The sequence below is a fragment of the Salarias fasciatus genome, chromosome 5, assembly GCF_902148845.1.
Source record: "Salarias fasciatus chromosome 5, fSalaFa1.1, whole genome shotgun sequence".
Lineage (NCBI taxonomy): Eukaryota > Metazoa > Chordata > Actinopteri > Blenniiformes > Blenniidae > Salarias > Salarias fasciatus.
The window spans coordinates 11,502,284-11,526,833 of record NC_043749.1 but is presented as its reverse complement, the minus strand read 5'-3'; the positions used below and the strand labels follow the sequence as shown (position 1 = coordinate 11,526,833).

Here is a 24,550-nt window from a genome sequence, read left to right as displayed (position 1 = left end):
TTGATCACATAGTGTAAGTATGACAACAACTAAATAGTAAGCAATCATGTATTTGAATAGTAAAGATTTTACACATAATAGTTTATATAACTTGTTAAACATGTCAAACATGTTAAACATGTCTGCCTAAACTTGTTTGTCATTTTCAATAAGCTTTCATTTTAGACGGTCAAACTTGCCGGTACACAGCCTGTCAGGCTGAATTCAGGGTAAATCATATTTCCCTTTAACAGCCAATCAGAAGAGCGGATGTAGGGCGCGCATGCGTAGAGCGCTCTGGACCTACAGCTGGAAAGATACGACTTTGTCAGGTATTTTGCTTGAAACGTGTTTCTCTCTTCACGTGAGATCAGATGATACCCTTTCGAAGTCACGCTTGATCCGCGGAATAAGGCATTTAATTTCAACGTCCTATACGTTATAAACAGGTAAGAGCGTTTTTCATACTTTGTGAAGGCTAAAGCTAGCTGATCCGACCGAGGAAGCTAATGGAAAAGTCGCACGTTCAGAAGGTGTGCGCTGACCTGGCTTATGTCGGCGCACCAATCTTTTCCCGAAGCCATTTGTGAAAGCGCCATCGATCGCTGATTTAGTTGCATACCTGGATTATCAAATGCGTTAGCTTTCAGCTCTTTGTCCTTTCGCATATTCTAGCCAGTCCCCTGTACAGGAGGTCAGAGGTTATTTGTGGTTTCAGCTTTGTTGACTCCTTCTCACCCGAGTGTACAGAGCTGAGCCAAGGAGTGCTGACATGTTCATAGGATTTCTTATCCTAAACATTCCACTTCAGTATATGCGTTTGACACACTTTTTAAACCCAACAATCCATCAAGAATTACTCTGCATCCTTCTGGTTAGTGAGAGCAGACGTCATTCAAGTTGCAGATGTGTACATTTGGGTTTAGTCTGAATGGGCCCAAGAGAATAATATAGTATCATCATGTTGTCTTCTGGTGGCAGTCATAGAGTATTATTCTTGCATTTTTAATGTCCTTGGGCTGTAATGTAATGTCGGTGCTGTCTTTCTCTCTGCCCCTCAAAAGCCGTCTGACATTTACCTGATTCTTCTGGTTGTTCTGGTCAGCCTGGATAACTGGGGATAACTGAAGACCTGTTCCCTCCCACAATCAATCATTACAGTAACCATACATGATTTTGAAAACCAAGCAACATAACCAGTGTAGTTATTATTGCCACAGTACAAAGGATTTGTTTTTTTGTTTGTTTGAAGATATCCCATTCTGTTAAATAATGTTAAAGCACCAGCATGAATACCTGTAGTATTGTTAATATATTTATAGGGAGATATATGTTTTTGGCTCAGTCTATATTATACGCAGATATCCGATTGATATGTTGTGCAAATGAGGTTTCTTATACAAAGGTTAACTCTGTAAAACTAATTTAACTGCTTGTGTCCTTCAGTTTTTCACTTAGTAACAAGGTTGTGCATTAGATTTTTGGGTGTACATCCGTCTGCCTAGAAGTTCTCAGAAAAGGGCCAAAACACCAGCTTGTCAGTTAGTCGTGCTCACTGCTGAGAGTGATGTGCTTGTTCCTTTTTAAAAGCTAGGTTATTAATTGTCAGGTTATGTGGCCAAGTAGCATCAGATATTAGTCACTTGTTAGTTTTCATGGTGTGTTATTGTCTTATCGTGCTGAACACAGCAGTGTTTTGTTGATAAGAAAGTTCTCCTGCTGATAAAGACCAGGATGATTTTGCCTGTTTGATATTTCAGTCTTGTTTTTTGCCATAGCGTCAACATCGAGCTTTACCTGTGAGTTTTGACCTCACATTGTCTAGAGTTCTGTCTGCGTGGCCCCAGTCTACAGTTGAAGGGGTGTGACATTTGCTTGGGAGTTGTCACAGATGTAGTGATAATCCAAGCTGTCTGCTGTAGATTAGGACTTATTAAAGTCTGTTGCAGTGTTTTGGGGAAGTTCAACGAATAAGAAACTACTTTGTAAATCAATAACCTGGGTAAATCCATCATTACAACATTTGACAATGTCCAAATAAATCACACATTGGATGACTAAGTTGTTCTTTGCTCAAAATCTGCGTAGTCACACTATTATGAAATTATGTTTAGAAATATCAGTCTTATTTCTGTATTTGCCCAAAGTCTAAGTCAAACGGGTTTCCATGGAGTTTCACAAGATTAGTACTGACACTTTGTAAGAGTTACACAATCAATGACTCTAATCCAGGTCACAAGAGGAAGAGTCCAACACTTACCGGCCAGCCAGAGGCACTGAAGGCGAGAGTAATTGCAGCTTCTGTCGAAGGTGCTACTCGAGAGACTAAAGAGAACATGTTGAGGTGTAGCGGTCCAGTATAACATTTCATTTACAGCGTAAATTTGAGAGGCTTTAAACCACTGGTAATTCAAAAAAAAAGTCAAAGTGCAATAAAACTGCAAACAACAACACACAACTGGATAGATCAGCAGCAGAACAGATTTGTGTACAATTATTAAACAATGTCTGTTATTGTGTTGATCTGGAAACTAATTCTAAACTTTATTCTGAACAGTATGGAGTGGAATTTTGATATGATGAGGGGACAGTTTTAGACAACGTATTAAGTTTATGGTTGTGCAGGAATGAGTTGGGTGGTGATTTTGAAGGGCTGTCAGGATATGACTGAAGCTGGCGTAGTTATATAGACTGCTACAACCAAGCCGTGCCCTCCCTGTCTGCCTAACACCAGTGGTTTTAAATATATGTGGTGATTTCTGATAGTTTCAGATCACTTAAGGTAGATAATGCATTTTTATAATGTTTAATCATTGAGGAGGTTAACAGAAGTCTCTTAAAAGTGTGTTTTGTGTCTCCCTGGTGAAGCCATGATCTCTTCCTGCTGACTGTGGCCACATGAGAACACATGACACACTCGGAGGTGTAAAAGTAATGTGCACAATAGTCAGAGCCCCCCACACACACACACACACACACACACACACTCACAAGGCCACATGCCAAAAAGCTAAATTGTGAACCTCATTATTCTTTCTTTTCCCCCTTTTCATTTTACTTCATACACTCTGATGGGATTCTGACTCACGAATGAAGTGGAGCTGATTTGTTATATCAGTTTTCTCTTTTTCAGTAAGTTTGCTGTATGTTTATTTTAACCTGTTCTTCTTCAAATTTTCTTTCTTTATTTTTTATACTCACCTTTGATCCCTCATCATTGTGTGGAAACCGACTTTTCCTCTGTGAAAACGGCTCAGAGCCTCGGTGGGAATAGGTAGAGGAGGAAGTGAAACTCAAGATGTTCACTTTCAGAGATATATCAACATACTTTTGTTTTAACAGTGTGCTTCCCCACCAATGGCCGTGTTTTGACAGTCTTATTCAAAATAGCCAGTGACCGCCACCGCCCAGAAAAGTGCCTGACATTTTGGGAAAAGGCTTCGTGTTTTCTGAAATATTTTAAAAGTATGTTATTATCAGTTTAACTGTGTTGTTTGATTGATTTCCTAAAGACATTACCTGACATCATATGTCGTTCGGGAGGAAGTTTCAGTCTGGTGGAAACCTTGAGTATCGGAGAAGTGTCTCCATAAGCCGCCTCGGCCCGTCTCTCCTCTCATATGATCCCTCTCTGTCACGTGCCCCCGGAGACCTGCGCTCGGAGAACACAGTGTACTCGGCTGAAATTAAGAGTTCTGTCCTATTAGTCGAAAGTGGAGTTGCAGCGGTTGATTGTGTCTGTGTGTGCGTGCGTGCACCTGCCCGTGCACGACGTTTGGTGACAGGAAGGATGCAGGCAGTGGAAGTGAAACTGGAGCGTTAGTGCTCATGATATCCTGTGAGGCCCTCTCATCAATACGCCGTGACCTTTGCCTAACTTAGTGCTGCTGAGTCACAAGTATGACTTTTCACTTTTTTTTCCCATCAGTGGCAGAAAATACAGCATTTTCTTGAAGCCATGCTTCACGTCTTTCAATGTTTAAGAACTTGTTTGACACAATGTATTTCTAAGCGCAATGATAATTCATTGTAGAGACCAAAACATCACTTTGGTGCCGCAGTAATTACTGTTTAACCTCAGCTGTCCCCGAGAAGGCTTTAATGGATGGTCTAAGCATTGTTGTCTCCTTGCAGGGAGGCTGATATTCATCCCTCCAGTTCCCAGGGATCCTTCAGCCTGCCCTGATGAAGCCCCAGCAGGACGGAGACCTCCTGGAGGGTAACTGCCAAACACAACAGAAGCTCCGCTATCACATCACAGCCACGCTCAACATGCTCTCCCACATTCAACTCTCAGGGAAAAACACATTTCTGTGTCTGCTGACCGAGCTGCGGATATGTTCTATTGCAGCCATGGAAATAAATTCATAAAAAATAAGATTGATCCCCTTTATATCTGAAAAGTTGCCTGTAAAGACGAAGCTGTGTGAATGCCATTAGTCGACATTTCTGTTTGTACAAGTGCAGGGATACTTTGTGTGAGTAAAGGGCAGGCTCCGTTTTATTGACTGCTTTGAGCACACATTTGGTGTGTGCGCTGCCTCCGCTTCCTCTCCGTGGGTCGTTTTAGGAACATGATGTCAGGATGTCGTAGCGACATCTAATCTTAAAAAAAAAAAGAAGAAGAAAGAAAACACATGATAAAGGCAGACTCATATAAGCGGGGAGACGCGTTTTAACAGCGGACTGTCAGACTGGCAGTGAGTTGGATATGAAGGAAAACAAGACGGAGAAGTCCAGCCTCAGTGAGTAGTCCAAACATTTGCAGACAGACTTGGAAAGAAAATGTCAGGCAGTAATTATGTGTTGGGAATGTTCCTCTGAGGGGATTTTGTTGTGCTTGTTTTTATATCAACCGCTTTTTTTTATTGTCTAAGACTGTACTCTGTTTATAATGCTCATAAAGCTTGTTATCAGAGTCTCTGGGTTTAACATGCAGACGTGGAGGTAATTACAGGTTATTACTGCCCGAGTAGATCCGTGCCGTTTAGACTCTTAAACTAAATCACTTGTGTTTTGCTAGAGGTTTAATTGATTTTAGGTTATCAGCACTGATGTTTATGTAGCCAGTCTTTAGGCTGTGCTCTTCTTTCTAATGAAGTTAAACTGCTTCACTGAGCATGGATGGAAAAAAGGCAGTATTATGTTAAAATATCTTCTTTTTCCCCTCTGAATTTCATCATTCACTGTCCTTGTTTCCAAGGCATTTAAACGCTTCGATGACCTGGGATCAGGCATTATTTAAAGCAATATTCACAACCTCTTTTTGATCAGTTTAAACTGTTTGTGTAGATTTGATTTGATCTTTTTTAGCCATTGTTCTAGTGTCTGCTTGTAACCGCTCCCTCGTCAGTGGGATGTTGTTTTCTTTTGGTAGTCCCTAAATAAATGATAGTCATCTCCTTATATCCTTCAACAATGTGTCCTATCTCCTTGATTGACATCCCTTCTGCACAGGAGCAATGAAACTCCTCATGCCATTTTCTCAAGGTTTTCACAAACAATCCGATTTTTAATTTAATCATTGTGATGATTTTGTAGTGAATGTGAGGATATTTTTAAACATTTAAAGCATGTTGAGCCGGTAGTGACGATCCAGTTTGAAGTGGAATTCACAGGCTGACTCCACTCATCTCATTTCTGTTTGTGTGGTTTTGTTAGAGGACTCCCCTCAGGAGAATGGAATCCAGACGAGCCAGTACAGCGCCATCTCTCCTCCTGCCTCTCCCGTGGCCCAGGACGAACCCTTCTCCACGTACTTTGAGGAGAAGGTGCCCATTCCAGAGAGCGTCAACCAGGTCAGATCTCACAGTCAAGGATTATTTCAGCACGAGCACAACGATGCAAAAAATTAGGTTGAACAGAGTTTCAAAATTAAAAACATACCTGGCTCGACTCTTTCTTTCAGGTGTTCAGTTTCCGTAAACTCTGGGCCTTCACTGGACCGGGGTTCTTGATGAGCATTGCTTATTTGGATCCAGGCAACATTGAGTCTGACCTGCAGTCTGGAGCTAAAGCTGGTTTTAAGGTGATTAATAGAACATGTTGATCCAGACAGCAACATAACACTGGCTGCTGACTTGCTGAGTAATGGATGTGGATTTAGGAAAATCCATCACAGTATAATCTAGACTAAAACTTGCTTTGTTTATGTCCTTCAACTCACAGTTGAATCAGATGAGCAGGTCATTGTTCTTTTCATGTAAACTATAACTTTACATCCTTTTCTTTAAATTGGCTTATTTTGAAATGACCCAGAATTATGTCATAGTCAAACTATTGTCAGTATCAGTGTTAAATTGAGATTCAGGGGGACAGAGATAGAAAATGCAGACATTGGAAAAGAATTTAAGAAAGCATCATTGTTGCATTATTATTTCAATTGCAATATATGACATGAGTTCATACTGAAGTTTTGGTTGTTTTTATTCAACACATTGACTCAAGTATTAAACACATTTGTACAGATTATCATACAAGCTGTTAATCTATTATGTCCTCCAATCTAAATCTCCATTATCAGCACATACCCTTAAGGCATATAAAAAGTGAGGACTCTAAGCTGCTGTGTGAGTTCAGAGGTTGCTGGAGTTGTTCTATTGTTGCTGCTGTTGTTGAGGCACAGGTAGGCCAGCATTCATGGCAATTACTCGTAATCGATTACATGCATCAAACATTCAAAGACTGAATGCTGAGCCTTGTTGAACACGGTGAAGCAGGAGACTCTGAACAGCAGGCGTAGGATGGAGCAGCCTGTGCTGATTCTGTGGCGTTCCTCAGCTCCTCTGGGTGCTCCTGGGAGCCACCATCATCGGACTGCTGCTGCAGAGGTTAGCCGCGCGCCTCGGAGTCGTCACAGGGATGCATCTGGCCGAAGTCTGCAACCGACAGTATCCCACAGTGAGCACTTCCCACTTCCCACGTCCAGCGTTCCTCTTTTCTGCTTGTTTATTAACTCTGTCTTCATATGGCTGTTCTCAGTGGTTTTCACTCTGTTTTTGACACTGCCGATAATTTAATCCGCATTTCTTTCTAGGTTCCTCGGATCATCCTCTGGCTGATGGTCGAACTTGCAATTATTGGCTCCGACATGCAGGAAGTCATTGGCTGTGCCATAGCCCTCAACCTTCTCTCTGTGGGCAGGTAATCTGTCTATGAGCGTTTTCCACAGAGTCACAAAAAATACATGCTTGCAGTGGTGAACATTAAAAAAAAAACTGTCTTTACTTTCTCCACCAGGATCCCACTGTGGGCAGGAGTCCTCATCACCATCACAGACACGTTTGTCTTTTTGTTTTTAGATAAATATGGTGAGTGATCCTACATCTTACATTACAATCCACTTGCGTTTCCTATTGTTTACACACTTCCTTTGTCTCTGTAGGTTTGAGGAAACTTGAAGCTTTCTTTGGTTTCCTGATCACTGTAATGGCCATTAGCTTTGGTTATGAGGTCAGCGTTTCCTCTTTATCAATGTATTGTTAATTTTTTGATATTTCGTGGCAGTGAAGAAAGTTTGACTGTGTGTTTTCTCTGTAGTACGTCCTGGTGAAGCCAGACCAGGGGGAGCTGCTGAAGGGCATGTTTGTGCCGTACTGTGAGGGCTGTGGGCCCCTGCAGCTGGAGCAGGCTGTGGGGATCGTCGGAGCCGTCATCATGCCTCACAACATCTACCTGCACTCAGCGCTGGTCAAGGTTCGAAATAAACTTCTCAATGTATTCATATATATAAATCAATTTTTTTTTTAAAGTCTGATTTCTTAACTGAATTCGTAAAGCGATTTAAAAACAAAGTGCTTTATATAAATAGACATAAAAACCTAAAAGCACAATAAAATAATGAAAAATACAATAAAACAATAAAAACAGGAGCATAGTCTCAAGCTGGGTTGAAGCCAAGGAATTAAAATGGGTTTTAAGATTATTTTTAAAAATGGTGCACAGTGGTGCTTCTGTCTCCTCTTGACTGTTTTTGATGAGATCCAAGCCGTTGGTTAAATGTGGACGTTTGACCGCTGCTCCGTCTCTTCCCTATGAACAGTCTCGGGATGTGGATCGCAAAAACAAGAAGGAAGTGAAGGAAGCCAACAAGTACTTCTTCATTGAGTCGGCTGTCGCGCTCTTCGTGTCCTTCCTCATCAACGTCTTCGTCGTGGCGGTCTTCGCTCAGGCTTTCTACAACAAAACCAACATGGAGGTGGTGAGTGTGCGGCATTGAGGCTGCGTCGTGTCGGCGGCCCGGCGAAGCCGGCGTCTCTCACGTTGAAACACAAAATGACTCTGATGAAGTTGTTGCTCACTGCGTCGTTGCAGAATGCGGAGTGCAACGCAACTGGCATCCCTCACACAGACCTCTTCCCCCTCAACAATGAAACCCTGGAGGTCGACATTTACAAAGGGGTGAGTGTGATGATGGAGTTACCAGATGGATGACCGTTCATGGCATAAAGTGAACCGTAAAGAAAACAGTTGCATGTGCTTCGGGCTGCTAAAACTCTGAAAAAGAAAAAGATTCACAATAGTTTCAGAAGAAGAAGCTGCAGTTTCTGTGTCACCCGTTATCCAAGCCTCCTGAATGTAAATACATGTTTAGTAACCCGCCTGTGTGTGTCCAGGGAGTGGTTCTGGGCTGTTTCTTCGGCCCGGCTGCTCTCTACATTTGGGCGATCGGGATCCTGGCTGCGGGTCAGAGCTCCACCATGACGGGGACCTACTCCGGCCAGTTTGTGATGGAGGTAAGACCTCTGGCGTCAAGACGCTGGGTTTCTGCTGTAAAACCAGAAGTGATAAACGCTGTAACGTTTGTGCTTGCGAAGGGTTTCCTGAACCTGCGGTGGTCCCGTTTTGCCCGGGTGCTGCTGACCCGCTCCATCGCCATCACCCCCACGCTGCTCGTCGCCATTTTCCAGGACGTTCAGCATCTGACCGGGATGAACGACTTCCTCAACGTGCTGCAGAGCATGCAGGTCGGGATGCGCCGTCACGGAAGTGTTCGCCACCGAAAGCCCGTCTAACAAGTTTCAGTTTTGTTGTTTTTCCTGCGCAGCAAATCAAATTTAACCACAATCTTTGTTTTTCCAACAGCTTCCCTTTGCTTTGATCCCCATTCTGACCTTCACCAGTCTGACGTCCATAATGAATGACTTTGCTAATGGATTGTAAGTGATATACACTTAAAAAAAAAAAAAAAGAAAAAAAAAAGAAGTTTAGTATTCAAGAATAAATCAGGTCTTGTAATAAAAGTATCGACTGTAATCACTTTTCTTAATGGTGTATTCGTTCTTCAGGGTGTGGAAGATCTCGGGAAGCATCGTCATCCTGGTCGTTTGTGCAATCAACATGTACTTTGTCGTCGTGTACGTGACGTCGCTCAACAGCGTGCTGCTCTACGTTCTCTCCGCCCTGCTCTCTGTCGCCTACCTCTGCTTTGTAGGTTATCTGGTGAGTTACGTCTTTATATCTGCGTTTACTGCGATGCTTTGGTAGGCTTCTCATCTCATTTTAATTGAACGTTTTGCTCTTTTTTTTTTTCTGCTTGGCTGCAGGCCTGGCACTGCCTGGTCGCCTTGGGAGTTTCCTGTTTGGACTTTGGCAGCAGGGTAAGCAACCGACCTGCTGTGTTCATAGAAGAGCAGTCTGAGTACGACTCCTAAAGCTGAGCACAGCAGTAACCACCAGCGTTTTTCTCTCTCTTTTCCTGCGGGAGAGCTCTGCACACAGTCAGGACACTGCTGTGCACGATCATGTAGACTCTTCAAAGCACATTTTGTGCGGATGTCACATGATATTTGAGCCCGTTTATAAGAGCATTTAAATTTATACAGCGTCATTGTGGTTTTTAAAGGCGGCGGTAGGGATTCTCTTCAGTATATAACTTTATTCTTGCACCGTTGAAGGATTTTCCACAACATTGTTGACTTAAAATTACCTCTGCATTATTGTCTCATTGTAGTTTCTCCAGAGCAATGTATGGCAAGAGTTTTTCATCAAGTAATTAGACCCAGAAGCTATGTAATTGTTATGTCTGTTAAGCTCCTGAATTTCCAGCCCAAAATGTTTGAAATCGATAAATGATGTCTGTTAACTGTGTTTTCCACTGTGAACCCATCCCTGTCAAACATGTCAACAATTTAAAGTGACTAATATTACTACCATGCATTGTTTCTTCTCTTCGGTTGATTTCTTTTCTTTTTTTCTGCAGAAGTTAAGTGCGAATCATTTAAGAGGTAATTTTGGACGTTCTCTATGTGGGTGTTCAGATTCAACATCCGCATGTTGAGCATGAGCTTTAGACTGTAAAGCGTTACAGATCGAAGTAGGTCAGCTGTCATTTATAACACTGTGACTCCGTCAGTTCGTGATATAAATTCCTGGGATGGAGTTTAAACGTGCGCTGTGTCGTGCATTCAGACCACACTGGAACCGAATAGCTCCGTTCTGACAGCTTTAATTATGTGCCTCAAATATTAGGAGAAGAACTCGGCTGTGAAATGAATATATATTTTTTTTAAGCCATTCATTTCCTTCTCGGCCGTCACAGCTTTGATGGATCGAGAATTATTTGTTGACTTATTTTGTTTTTCTTGTGATGTCCGACTTGGTGGATTTACAGTGTTAACGGATCATTCAAGGTGGCATTGTGATCATAACTGTTCCGTCACAATATAAAAGGTCTTTAACATTTGAAACTGAATTATTTTAAGGAATTCAGGTTATGTGCACAAAGTTTTGTTTTCTTATATCGTTTTAATGTCCGTCGAAGGCTTTGACACAAAAGAGAAGGCAACTACAAACATGTTTACTTCTATAACCTTTCATTGCTAAATGCTTGACAGCACAGCGCCGTCCCATTCTTTCCACATGTTGACCCTCAGAAGTTGTCCTTTTGTGAATTGAAGCTCATAAACATCGGGCGCAGAGCGAACGGGGTCAGTTTGATTCCGTTCTGAAGTCCATCCTCTGTGTCGCCGTGTTCCTCAGTCTGGCTGTAGAACGTTCACAAAGGCCCAGTAAACGGAACATTTCGAAGTGGAACTATCTGCTTCCCTATTCTCTTTATTTTTCATTTTATTATTTTAGTAGGTTAACGGTCAGTAATGTCCTGTTGGGAAAGAAAATGTTGCGTCTCATCGTGTACACTAAATACAGTGTAACACACACCCGTGACCCCATCAAGAGATCTGCAGCCTTCTTCAAGTCCTTCGCCTTGTTAAATGAGCTGAACAGTAGCTGAGGTGGACTTTTTTAATCACTTAACCCTATCAACTGCAAGGTTCTTTATGGGGCAGTGGAATGCAACACTGTACTGTATGGAGGACGGACAGGAGAGGAAGTCCCATCGTACTAAGCTGTACTAACGCACATAACAGAGCAATATGAAGTAAAACATTAAACCTTACACTCCCTGAAGGTCTAGTGTTGATTCAATAAACACACCGAAGGTGTCAGGTTCTTGGGAGCATTGCCGATTTAAAGTTCTCACTACCTCAACTACTGGTTCTCGTGGAGGTGATGGCTGCATAAGTGTATTAACTTTTCTCAAAAAATAAAAAAAACATGGACAGCACACATTTGAACTGTGACAGAGCTGGTTGTAGTGATGTCAGTACAATGATTTCTGCTCTCTGGTCATGAATGATTAACTGTCTCTTGTGTTTGGTACTGGATGAAACACACCGTGTGTCCAAAATAAATGTAGACTGTGGATACATGGACACTTGTCAGCGTCTTCTGTCCGAACCTTCAAGCAAAGACCATGTGATTCATGTGTTTTTGAAAAACAGTCTCCCGGCATGACGAGGCAAAACACATTTTAAAGAGTAATCATTTTATTTTAAACTGAGCTTTGGACATTACAGTGATTGTTAGAAACACAAATGAAACATGACGAGTGTGGGTACAACATAAAGAGCTGATTTTACACGCCAATGAGAAAAAGATCTGATGGACTTTGAACATTTTGTTGAAGTACAGAAGTTGAATCATTATTTCTTCTTGGAACAAGGATTCAGAGAAAACTCATGGAAAACACTTCCTTGTGAGATTCAGAGCTTCTCTTTTCCAGAATTTTCCAGAATTCAATACATCGAATTTTGAAAGTAATACTACTGACCTAAAGTGAGCTCTATTTAAAAAAAAAAAAAAAATCTGATGGAAATTATGAGTGAAAAACAATATTCATGGTGGTTTTCTTTTTGAAAAAGGCAAGTTTTGCCACAAGCAATCACTCCTATGCTCTTAATGGAACCAACTATGATTCAAGTAACAAGAAATAAAGTATACCAACAATGATACTTAGATTCCAGGTAGAAGCCAACAATCATTCATCCAGTAATTAGAAAATGTCAATTCTTTTTAATGTCCGCAGAGGAGAATCAGAGCACTTCATCAACTAACCACTCATTTTTAAGAAAACTCAAACTCCTGTCTCATGAGATTAAATATCAAATAAAACAATCTGAAAAATAAATACGAGGTTGCGTGATGGTTATGATGGCCATAAAGTGGAGTTTGAGTGCTTCTCTGTGGAGCTGACGTTCTGATTTATGAACACGTGTTTCAGGTGTGAGTGTGTGACGCTCTGACTCTGCTCGGGTGTGTTCCGCCGTCCCCCCCCCGCAGTGAACCGAGACCGGCTCCAGCACCCTGTGGCCTCCAGTCCAATAAAGTGGCTTAGAAAAAGAATGAAAATACTTTGATTTTAAACAACATAAATCATTGCATATGATGCAGTCTAATCTAAAAGAACAGAGCTGATTGCTGTGATGAATGTGCCTGTTGACTAAAACAATCCCGTCATCTTTCTTTCTTTCAGATGCCGCTGGGACTCTCTCGTCACACAGACATCTACCTCCTGAACGACATGGACACCGACACGCAGGTGGAGAGATGAAGGGACGCAGACTGGGTCTGCAGACTGAGGCCTGGGACCACTGAAGCTTCGCCAGTAGATGTTTCTCTTCAACTCTTGGTGCCTAAAGTGTCTCAAAAGTGTTCTTACAGTGCGCCCGTAAATGCCTGAAACTGTGGCGTTGATGGTCTTTTCTCCTGCAGAGGGCCGAACAGAGTCGGCCTTTCACGGCAAATGCTGGAAAAAATTGCAACCAAAATAGTTGCTTATCGTGACTAAAAGATATCTGCGTTCGGGACACGGCTTACTTATTAACCCCAACAAGAAAAAAGGCAGCGATGAAGCATTTCTCATGTCATAAATTGTGCAACAATGTACTTAAAACACTGATTCATACTTTGTCAATTCAGGAAAACCGTGATGTGCTCATGTAGAGGTCAGTTACAGTTACACATTCTGCTACACTGAAAGGGCTTTAAATTAGGTTTTTCATTATTCGGCTGTTTTATATTTAACCTCGTCCTTTTTTTGTGACACCATATAAAGAGATAAATGTATTTAGCTCTTGCAGAAAACAGGTTTTTAGTGAGTGTGAAATGATGTGCTTAATCTCAGAAGCATTTTCAGAAACTGCTGTAACTGTTACACCTAAAGTTTTGCACTAAAGCTAATTTGATCGTTTTAATTAGCCTCCAGAACACTTCCATTAAATTCAGTTTTTAAAAGGTATGTTCAAATAAAATAATTGGTTTTTACCTGTAAATTACTTGTTTGTATCGTGTTTTTTTAATTAAATATTTAAATAGAAATACACTTTGAAAACAATTAACTAATCAATTAGCAGGAGATACAAAATAAAAAAAATCTCATATGTGAGCACAGCTTGATTAATTCCTAATTTTATATTTTTAAAAAGGCTACTTTATATCCCTGTTTCTCAAGGGAATCAGGCAGCTGCCCATTATTCCATTTAAAACATTTGTTTAGCCGTTATTTTAAAACCAATAAATTGTTATAATGTAACTTTTTTTATATATATATTCACACTTTTAACCTTAAATTTTTAGTTTTCTGTCTTTTTCTTTGTTAGTTACACAAAAGTATTTAAGGAAAAGGACGTTCTTGAAAACACTACTTCTTTCAAAGCCTTTGAAAATTTGAGGGTTCGAGCAGCTCAATAAACACACACACTGGCATCAGTTAGAGATTTTGAGATCATGAAATATTTCACATTCCCCTTTAATTGAAATATGATTAAAACTTTCACTTTTTAGTCGATGTTTTCAACCTCCCATAAACTTGTTTATTAGCTTCTTTTGTTCTTAAACCTCTTAGTTTTTCTGTTCTATTTAAATAAATGTTACTCCGTCTTGTAGCATGTATTATTTATTAGATAAAATTCAACTTTTTGTGGCCACAGAAGCATTACTTTTTTTTTTAATGAAGCCAAAGTTGTGTCGGTGTTTGCTCTTATAAAGAAATGTACTACTTACATTTTTCACAGAAAAGAAAGTTGTCTTGTCATGACTCCTTTTTCATGTCCTAGAAAATATATTTTTGTACGTTAACTGTAGAAATGTTTTCAACTTGGGTTTTCAGAGATTTTTTTGTAAAATAACAAAAAAGTAAGTTTCATTTATATAAAAAGCAGATATGTTTGTTCCACAACGTGGTGCTAAAATGGCATTTATGTCATTTTTACACTTTAACCCTTCCTTCAGTGGCTTGATTATTTTTAAGACCATCGAAACACAGCTGTGTTGCAAACTGTTTTATCGTGTACAGAGTGCTGATGATGATGCACAGTTTGGTGGGAACGGATTAAATGACTAACAACAGAGTTTATCATCCAAAACAAAAGCAGAAAAAACATGTTTGCTCTTTGACCAAATATCAAACCACACTAATATTCATGTTATGGCTGTGCAGATGACCATAGTGCCTGCTGTCTTCACCAATGTGCCTTATTTCTGTTATTTTATGGCGCACTGTATGCTATATAGAAAACATACCAGCACTTATTTTCAAAACAATTGGAAACTTTATGAAAATATAAATCTGACTTTTTGGTTATTTATTGTAAATGTCTTTTTTTTTTTTTTTTTTTTTTTTTTTGTAATTGCATTGATGCATCATGTGTCAATTCCTAAAACTATTTTCTGAACATTATTTATATTGGGAACACCTGTCAAATAGTCTGGTTTTGTGTACATACAGAGAACTGATGCTGTACCGTATTGTAAGTTATTTCTGAAATCATGAAGTTAGACAGTGAGATACAGTGCTCAGACTGACATTGTTTTCTGTTATTCTTTGAGAACTACTGTAATAAATTATGCCAACATCTATTTTGTGTTTGAATTTTTTTTTTTGCTGAATAAGTGTGCACTGCTGCCTTTCCTTTCTTCCCCGCTTTACGCTGTCTTTATTTAGCATCATTTTGTTAAACTGGCACCTCTCAAGAAAAGCGAGAGAGAGAGAGATGTCTGCACATGAACAGTCAAGTCTCCAGTTGACGTGTTTGGAGCAGATAGAATGGGCGTACATGACAATCTGATTAACAAGGAACAATTTGTTATGGTTACATGACAAAGTCTGAGCATATCGCAGACTGCAGGTCCAATCTGATGATCCCATTCTGCACTGGTTCATATCTAAAAGAGAAAAAAGCCCAAGGAAGGTCAACTGGCAACTGTGTGTGTGTGTGTGTGTGTGTGTGTGTGTGTGTGTGTCAGGGTCAAACTGCATAAATTCTAAGTGTTCAATTCATACACTAAGTGAAAGAAATTAGCCTTTTTTTTTCTGAGGAAAAAAAAAATCCAAATTGAACCACTATGTAATTTAAAAAATATATAATGTCATCTCCAAATTTTAGAATAAAATAACTTCTTTGGATGCACCTTATTTTAACTCGTTATGAGTGAATCATTAAATAGTTTGTAATTGGAAAAATAAATACTTTGTCATTTGAAATAAGATTCAAGATTTACAAGCATTTTTTAAATCAGAAAAAAATTTAATTTGATGCCATTTTCATTTGACTAAGTTGACCTATACAATATATCCTATGACTTGAAAATGTATCCACAGGTCATTAATACAGCAAATACACAGGATTCAAAAAAACATACAATAGGATAAACACAATAAAAACAGGCTGTGGTTCACTCTCCCGCTTGTGTTTCCACGGCAGTGGCTTTTTCACTGTGTTTGGTGCTTGCCTTGGCTCAGAGACATTCTGCGCTTTGTAGAGATGGTGAAAATAAAGTACCTAAAGTGTGGGATTCTATGAAACCTGAGGCTCCTTCTTCAGTTTCATGAAGAAAAAGGGGCCACTTGAAGATCCATGAACTGTGGTTTGCACAGAGTATACTCTATATGATGTATAAACCACTATTATTTACTTATTTTACCCCCTTTGAATGACTTGTGAACACTTCATGTGCTACTATTTTGTACTACATGTGTATGCCAAGCAGTAGTTAGACGGATAATAAAATCTATTATCTGCACTCAACTGAAGAAATCATTGTACCACTGAATTTTTTGTTCCTAATTTGTTTTTGTCTTCTTCTTCTTCTTTTTAAATGAAAAACATAAATAAACAGAAGTGTTTGTCTAGTTCCCAGAGGACGCCTGGTGGTGTTCTTCCCTGCCAGCAGAGGGCGCTGTCCGCGCCGCCTGCAGCTCCACATCCTGTCCGGCGGCTCGGTGCTACGTCACCACATTCGCCGCCTGTGATGTGACGCGTTGGAGGAGCGTGAACGAGAAACAGGTAAGTCCAATGAAAAGTTGGACAATCGGGGCCGCGCTTCCGTCTTCATGCAGTGGTTGGACGGGGTCGTGGCTGAGGGACGGAAAGTTCAATTGTTTGTTTATCTGTTTTCCTGCGTCCGTCTGCGTGATGCTCCCGTTTATTAAGGCACAAAATGAGGGAAGCGGCGCTCCTGCTCACTCCGTGCGTGTTGGCGTGTCTCCTCGTGAGCTTCAGCCAGGCGGCCAGACAGGGACAGGACATCAGGTGTGGAGGTTTGTGGCTGCAGCACGCTCATCTCGCAGTGTTTCACGCCACACTGGAAGAAAATAAATGCGCTAATGTTGTCTTCTGCTGCCCCCTCAGCCTGCAGGGCTCTCGTAGATGAGATGGAGTGGGCCATCTCTCAGGTAGACCCCAAGAAGATGATCCAGACCGGCTCCTTCAGGATCAATCCGGACGGCAGCCAGTCCATCAGAGAGGTAGGGCTGCTGCAGCACAGACATCTGATGACTTTATGCCACATTTACACCTTTTCATCTTTCATGCAAAAGGTTTCTGGTGACTTTCTGAAACTTTTAAGAAGGTGAAAGAATCATCAAGTCTGCCAATAAAGAAAAATCCCTGTTAATTGATATTATTTATGATATTTATGTCATACTTCCATCCACAGATCGACCCTGTCCCAGCAGACAGTCAGCCCTTCACCAGAGACTCTCAGACATGTAATCATGTCTCTGAGCACTTGAGTCAACAATTAACCTCAAACACATGATTTAGGGCTGTGAGACAGCTGCAGTACTTGGCACACAGATATCAACTAAACTCCACAAGAAATTAAAACAGCAGACCTTGTCAAGACATGCAAGTTAACCACTGTACCACCATGAACCCTGATTTGATTATTATGAGACACAAAACCACCAGATATATACCTATATAGGCATATTGTGCATTCCTGGATAAGTGAAAGTTTAAAAAAAAAATCAGATGAGTTGGCTCAAAGAATCCTCTCACCTAAACACGCTTTTGAATAATAAATGTAAATCAGATGAAGGATTAATGGTTATCTGGCATTTCTGTTTTAGTTCAGAGAAGCATCTTCTACTGTATTATTTTTCATCTGATGCCACCACCAGGTCCCTCTGGCACGCTCGGAGGGAAACCTCCTGGATCTGATGGAGAGTGTGTGTGAGAACATGGCGGACTACGGTGAGCACACAGATCCTGCCACAAACAGGAAGTCCTACATCAGGATCAAGTCTCGAAGTGGCGAGGCCATGGACCTGTCAGAGGCCACGCTGGACTCCAGAGTTACTTCTAGTTTGAAGTTTGCAGTGAGTCCACTCTCCCATACACATCTGATGGTGCCTTCGTGTGTTTTCTTTGTGACTGGCTTTGATTGATTGTTTGTTTTTTATATACTTTTTCAGTGTGAAACAATTGTCGAACAGAACGAAGATGAAATCATTGAGTTTTTCTCTCACGAAACGGACAATGTCAAAGACAAACTTTGCAGCAAGAGGACAGGTCTGTATCTGCTGAACATACCGCGCTTTGATTCATCCCCAGATATAAGTCTGTCCGGTGTTGTTCAGCTGCAGTTAATGTGTTGTAATTCATAGTTGTTCTCCTCTGTGTGCCCTGCAGACCTCTGTGACCACGCTCTAAAGATGTCCCATGACGAGCTTTGATACGATCTCTTCATAGCTGCCGTCTCTCAGCTGAAATGGAGACTTTAGGTGCTGTAATGTTTTTGATCGTCACCTGTCTGAATCAGGCCAGTGCTGCAAGATGTGTACAAATCCTTGTTTCCACCTGGAAAAATAATGTTTCTGTGATCTCTAAAAATGAAGGACCACTTTGCTAAAAGCCGATCTTATTTAGTCTGTTTCTTAGGTTACTGGTTTACACACATGCCGTCTCACCTTCAGACACTCTTTACTGGGTAAAAATCAAACTGTGAAATTGCACAGATGAAGTTAAACTTCTTTGTTGATGCAGGACTTCTTACACAATATTAAGTGAGATTAAAAGATCCGGTGAATTTGTTCGAAGTGGTCCTTCATGCACAATAAAACTGTTCTAAAGTAAGAATAACATGTCTTAATAGCAGATAGTCTTCTTTTATTCACAGTGAATCGACATCAGAACTGCCTGCTCGCTGAGGAAACATCATTCGATATCAGATGAGTCTTTCAGCTACAGCTTTAGACGAGTTTGAATGATTTGCAGTATTTATTGAACCACCCACGATCACAGGAGTGAAAATGCTAGTTCCATTCATGTCTGTGTTTTGCTGAATATTATTCAGTAAAATTGATAATTTAAAGGAGAAGTCAGATATGTAGATACTTTAATGCTGTACAGATGAGCCTTCATCCCTGATCACATGCTCCTGATATTTTTTGGTTATTTAACAATTGATCTTCATCCAGCCTCAACAGAAACTTGTCCATGTTATGCTGCAAAAATAATGTTTTTTTTAAACTTCGTCCAATAGATTAAATGTTGCGTCCAATTTGTTGTACTTATCTTGGATTTAAATACAGTATTTCTGAATTTATGACAAATGTGTCGCCAGAGAAAGAATCATGTCCGTTACAGCTGTTGCTTCAGTCAGTCTGATGGTCGTGAGTGCTGAAACGAGGGATTTTTGAAGTAAGACTTTGTAGCTTCAAGTAATCTAAACAAAAATCCTCTAAGAACTCCCAAGTGTTTCATTTTTGTTTGTTTGTGTTTGTGGCCTTTCTTAAAAACACTACTAAAGACAGCCACAGCCACTTTGTATTTTGGTTGTTACTGAGTAAATTAAAATATAAGCGTGAGAAGTAAAGAAAGTCCGGTTTTATTGACAGTGAAGACTTCATGAACTCTGGTGTAACAGTGATAGGCCTGACTGTGCTGTATTGTTGATGTGGGAACGTCAACAAATGTGTTTCTCATGTTATTCATGGAAAAAAAAAAAGAATTGACTGTCATGTAAACTTTTTCTTGAAATTTTTTGATACAACTTTCATACATTTTCTGGATTTTTTTTTCTCTCAAATCAATCGAAATATATTTGTGCAACATCAACTTGGCTTAATCTTGTCGTTTTTCCAGTTTCTGAAGCCCTGCCATAAATCACCAGAATCAAACTGTGTTTTAACATAAAATGCCCGAGTGACAAGAGTCTCTTTAGTAACAGCAGGAGACGATCTGTTAGCGGGACAAGGAGTGAAATTACAGACACAACATGACAATGGAACTGAACTATAGCTGTCTTTATTTGCATACAAAGCACACTGACATTTTTTAAAACAAATGTCACTCAGGTGATGTAATCTCTAATTTTCTTCGTCTTGTAGCTTATCGGACACTCTGAATCAGGATCAAGATGTAATGTGGAATCCAGTCGCGAGGGTGACGTTTCTGTGTTCCTCACAGAGATCAAAGTTTCAAATGTGAACATACCCGTGCAAAATCCTACAAATAAAATTCTATTGAAACATATGTAAACAGAATGAAAGAAAAGCCCATTCAAAAAAACAATTTCTCTAAAACAGAGACACTGAAGATGTTTTGAACTTTGTTATTGTCAAAAGCCCGTCTACAAGTTGATACGTCACTCCAGTTTCACTACTTGGTCGGCAAAAATAACTTTTTTTTTTTAACATAAGAGCTAAAAGGTACCTATGAGAATAATACAAATTATTGCTGAGGAAGCTCCCTCTATGAATTGTGAAGGACAACATAAATCTCACTGATCTGGTGAAGTGGTTTGTTTCTCTGTTTCTGTTGTGTCTGCTTGATCTTGGCCTTCTGTGTTTCCTTCAGCTGGACTGCCAGTACAGCACTGTTGCTCTTCGGTCGTAGTAAACGCCTCGTTGTCTTCTGATTTGCTCCCTGATATGGCAGTAAGCATTGGTCCCTCATCTTCATCTTCGTCTGCTTCGATGACGGTGCCTCCGGAGCCGTGGCTGCTGGCGCTGCTGCAGGACAGTGTGTCTTCATCAGCATGCTCATTTGAACCTTTGCCACACTGAAGGATTTCTCCAACATCCATATAGTCTGTTGAAACTTGCTCCTCTTCTTCATCAAAAACTATCCGTTCCAAGTTCACTGCCAGCCCCGGACCACCCGAGTCGTCGCTGACGTTCTCTGGATCCCACGGCTCGCTCATCTCCTCCTCTTCATTCTCCGAGTCGGGGGCCGTGTGTTTCCTGATGCGGTTTACTACGTCCCACAGTGATTTGGGGTACTGAAGCTCTTCTTTGACAGCAGCAGACGGAGGAAACTCCCCTCCGTCTTGAGGAGGCAGGATTTGAGGTGAATCTGGAGAAGAGGAAGAAACCTGAACAGCTTCCTGAGAAGAGTCCAGATCAAGGTGAAGAAGATCAGTCTGGCTGCCAGCAGCAGCAGCGGGATTTAGAAGTGAGCGATGGAGCGAGCTCACATCCGCAGAAGAAACGAGCTCTGTGTCTGATTCGTGAGATTTATGGAGAGGTGACTGAAGCTCAGCAGAGTCCTCTGACTGGTTCACCTCATAGTCTGAAGCTGAGGAAGGTAACGATATTGAAGGTTCACCTTCTGCTTTATTTTTAGATTGATCTTCAGTCACGCAGCTCTCTGTGGCACAGAATGAATCCTCCTCCAGGCCATTACTGAACTGCTGAGGACAAATCTTGACCTCTGATTGAAAGTCGCTCTCATGCTGTTCTTCTTCTTCTTGTTCTTCAGATTGCACTGAAAGACTTGAATTTTCTCCACTGTCTTGTTCGGGTGGTTGCTGCTCTGTCAAATTCATCTCATCTGCAGAAGTAACACCCTCTATCTGGACACTATCAGCATCTATATTCTTTTCTTCGGATGTTTCAAGGGTTTGTTCCAAATCGTTCACCGGTACCTCATCACCTTGTTCAGCTTTTTGGCCATTACTGATATTAGCTGCATTTTCCAAGTTATCAGAGTCACATTGTTCTGGTGAAACCCCCTCGTCTGTTTTATTTATGTCACTGTTCGTCTCACTTTCACCCTCGTCATCACGGTCCTCCACATCAGGCTCTGGTTTGGCTGCTTGATGCTGTAAATCAAGATGTGAAGGAAGGCTTGGGCACTGGTCCGTCTGATCAGGGGAATCTGGAGAAGAATCACTAGATACAACTGGAAGGATGGACTCTGATTGTTGCAAACTGTCAGTATGAGGCGTTGTTGCTGGAATTATCTCAAGATCAGGACCTGTCTCTGCATTTGAATCTAAGACACATGAACAAGATTCAACACTGAAAGGTGAATTTAGCAAAGGATTTAAAAGGTCGTGAGGTTGAGAAGATTGAGCTTCATCAGTGGACCAGTTTACTTCTTCACCCTGATCAGATTTATTTGTTTCAGATTCAAGAAGGCAGTCCTGAGTCATTTCTGATTCACTTAAACTTTTCAGATCTAATTCATGATGGTGATCAGTTTTATTATTGTCATATTTATCTAATACTGGTTCCTGATATTCTGGAAAATCCTCTGTTTCTTTGATAACCAACCCTTCTCTGTCAAAGGCGTCTGCCGTATCCTCTGCATCCTCAGTTTGGACCAACTCTAAACGTTTCGTTTGCTCCTGCTCTGTTGTTTCTCCCTGAGGTTGTGTCGATCCATCATCAATGTCATTTTTTATAAGAGAAAATTCATCCTTCTGCTCAGTATCTGGGTCAGTGTTTGACGTCTCATCTTCAGGTCGATGCTCATCGATGCAGTCGTGAAGAGAAATTCCCAGGATTCTTTCAGCTCGCTCATAAACCTGGGGTGCCAGCATGCAGGGCAACAGGATTTTTCTGTCCTCTTTATCAGAAAGTGTTGAGTCCAAATCTGTCTCAGGACTGTCGTTTATTGGAGAGGCGGTTGTTTGTGTGTTTTCAGTATTTGTAACTTCAAGATTTTGCTGGTCATTTAAGTCAGGAGATTGAAGTGGTTCAACATTAGATGCGTTATCTTCAGTATGTGCCGTGGAACTGAAATAGTGTACATGCTCTTTCCTCGGTGACTGTATCAGCTCCATTTTCACAACCACACACGTGGTGTCAATAACCAGTAGACCCTTACTTTCAGAGTTTTCCTTTATGTCCAGTCTCCTGACTTCAATATCAATGGGACGACTGGTGACATTACTACAACCCTGTTGGTGTTGTGCACTGTCCGATTGTTCCTCCTCAGAGGTCTCTTTTACGCAGCTTGTGGATGAACCCTCAGCCCTGCTTGTGAAACTGGGCTCTCTCCACAGCGGATATTTGGCCAACACGGGCTGCACTGACTGCTTAACAAGTACACAGGCATCGTTTGGAACTGCTTTGTCTTGGAAAACAGCATTTGACTCTGCCGTGTTAGGTAGAGCATCACCAGACTTCTGATTTCCTGTCAAGTTCGTTATCTCTTTTATTTCTCCTATATTATTACCAACATCTGAAGAACTGGACTCCTCTGTGAGGGTGGGTGCTGTGGAGTCCACTTCATCTGCCAGCTTGTGGGTTAGATTGACATGAGCTCTTTCAATCAGGCCTTCGGAAACTTCTCCTGTTTCTGTTCTTCGGATGGTTGTTTGGGAGGTATACAGAGGCAGTGATGGGTTTTCAGATGTACCTGCTATTCGAGACACAAGGCAGAATATGGTCATCCCACCCATCCTCTTGTTCAGTTTGAACTTTCTTCCTTCAATGACCTTTGAGGACGTCTCTTCGGTCATTTCCGAACTCTGATTGGCTTGTGGGCGCGGCAGACACAGCCCGGTGTGTGTGCTCTGGACACTGAGCGCACTGCCTGTCTGTAAACCCTCAACTTCCTCTCTTTGGAGCGTTAATCCTTCCAGCTTTACGTCGGCTTTACTTTCATTTGACTTTGTAAACGCGTCTTTCTCTGCCTTCCTGTTCTGTGTGGCTCCATCCTCCTCTTTGACGGTGGGCTGCGACCAGAGAGTTTGTCTCCTGACGTCCGGCCCCCAGCCGGGCTCACGCTGCTGGGCTACAGGTGAACATTTATGTGGGCTGTTGTAGGGAGGGGGAGCGATGTAGCAGGGCGGTTGACTGAACACCTTCCTCTGATACTCTGTGTTCACCTTCACGTCCAGAGCCTTTCTTGTCTCAGGTTGGGAGAGTGACTGATAAAGAGCTTGCTTCCTGCTTCCTCTGTCCCACAGTCCAGACTCTCTGATGTTGGCAGAGGGCTGCGCTGTCGTCACATGATGATCTGCGCCACTCCTGCCGCTCCCCAGCAGCCCCTGGGAGGAGCCCCTCAGCTCTGCGTCAGTATGTCTCCTCCTCGGCAGCGAGTGGCTGTACCGAGCAGCCCAAGCCTCCAGCTCCCGGTAGCTGCTGTCGCTTCGCTTTGCAGAGACGTCCCTGTTGTAGCGGGGAGGGTTACAGGGCTCCCACCGCCGCCACCCATCCCTCAGGAACGCTCTCTCGTAGTCTCTCGCACCTCTGTGAGCTGCTGCCCACTCTCTGGTGTCATGAGGCTGATATTCACCCAGGTCCTGGTGGTGTGACGGCTGGCGGTCCAGAATGAAGGGAAAGTGAGAAGATGAAGGAACATTTAGCTCAGCGTTGTTCCAGTTGGAGAACTCAAGCTGAGCCCCTCCTGTCCTCGATCCCGGTACAGTCCAGTAAGAGGACTCTCTGGCTTGATCCTGCTGCTGCTCACCATAGTACAGTGGATAGTGAGCTGCCTGATGTCGATCATGGTAGCTGTGAGCAAATTGGTGGAAAAATGTATGAGCAAATTTAAACTGGATTCAAACACTTCAATCCTGCTAATACTTCACTCTGTCAGTAAACTGCTGTTTGATGGACAAACAGGTTTACCTGAGAACAAGCGGACACTGTGTAGTTGAGCAAAAACACTTTAGTTACTTAGTTATAAATAGTCTGCTGGAATGCAAACAAAATGATTAGCAACTGTATAATTGTTTTATCATGACCCCGTTCAAACAATTTTCACAGAAT

At 41.5% G+C, this 24,550-nt stretch overlaps 3 protein-coding genes across 7 annotated transcripts in view; 2 read left to right on the top strand and 1 right to left on the bottom strand.

The window, feature by feature from the left end:
• Positions 1-270: 270 nt before the first annotated feature.
• On the top strand, positions 271-15,167 carry slc11a2 (solute carrier family 11 member 2). 5 transcript variants are annotated; one of them, XM_030090745.1, is made up of 18 exons: positions 271-311; positions 4,114-4,198; positions 5,641-5,777; positions 5,888-6,007; positions 6,760-6,879; positions 7,016-7,122; positions 7,219-7,289; positions 7,364-7,431; positions 7,519-7,674; positions 8,021-8,179; positions 8,293-8,379; positions 8,595-8,714; positions 8,796-8,945; positions 9,064-9,137; positions 9,267-9,420; positions 9,525-9,578; positions 10,181-10,205; positions 12,794-15,167. In XM_030090745.1, exons 2-18 carry the CDS (start codon positions 4,165-4,167, stop codon positions 12,913-12,915), a joined length of 1,758 nt encoding a protein of 585 aa, XP_029946605.1. In that variant the 5' UTR covers positions 271-311; positions 4,114-4,164; the 3' UTR covers positions 12,916-15,167. The 5 variants fall into 5 exon arrangements, with proteins under 5 accessions (XP_029946605.1, XP_029946604.1, XP_029946607.1 ...); XM_030090744.1 differs by having other exon boundaries at positions 281-428; XM_030090747.1 differs by lacking the exon at positions 10,181-10,205 and having other exon boundaries at positions 281-428.
• The window catches only part of stx16 (syntaxin 16), a 28,572-nt gene continuing 12,342 nt past the window's right edge, over positions 8,321-24,550 (bottom strand). The window contains exons 10-11 of the transcript XR_003931437.1: positions 14,015-14,019; positions 8,321-8,331 (exon numbers count right to left, since the gene is read on the bottom strand). The gene's annotated coding sequence lies outside the window, so the exon portion shown is untranslated. The remainder of the gene's footprint in view (positions 8,332-14,014; positions 14,020-24,550) is intronic.
• Positions 16,511-19,593, top strand: cnpy2 (canopy FGF signaling regulator 2). The gene is made up of 6 exons (XM_030090755.1): positions 16,511-16,604; positions 16,752-16,858; positions 16,950-17,065; positions 17,723-17,920; positions 18,017-18,113; positions 18,234-19,593. The coding sequence occupies exons 2-6, from the start codon at positions 16,759-16,761 to the stop codon at positions 18,275-18,277; spliced, it is 555 nt and encodes a 184-aa protein (XP_029946615.1). The 5' UTR covers positions 16,511-16,604; positions 16,752-16,758; the 3' UTR covers positions 18,278-19,593.

Excerpts from the sequence above, each read along its gene's own strand:
- slc11a2 (XM_030090745.1), top strand. The coding sequence starts at position 4,165 with ATGAAGCCCCAGCAGGACGGAGACCTCCTGGAGG. Across the intron at positions 6,008-6,759 it reads GAGCTAAAGCTGGTTTTAAG|CTCCTCTGGGTGCTCCTGGG; the intron begins GTGATTAATAGA and ends GGCGTTCCTCAG. Across the intron at positions 9,421-9,524 it reads TCTGCTTTGTAGGTTATCTG|GCCTGGCACTGCCTGGTCGC; the intron begins GTGAGTTACGTC and ends GCTTGGCTGCAG.
- cnpy2 (XM_030090755.1), top strand. The coding sequence starts at position 16,759 with ATGAGGGAAGCGGCGCTCCTGCTCACTCCGTGCGTGTTGGCGTGTCTC. Across the intron at positions 17,066-17,722 it reads GCAGCCAGTCCATCAGAGAG|GTCCCTCTGGCACGCTCGGA; the intron begins GTAGGGCTGCTG and ends TGCCACCACCAG. Across the intron at positions 18,114-18,233 it reads ACTTTGCAGCAAGAGGACAG|ACCTCTGTGACCACGCTCTA; the intron begins GTCTGTATCTGC and ends TGTGCCCTGCAG.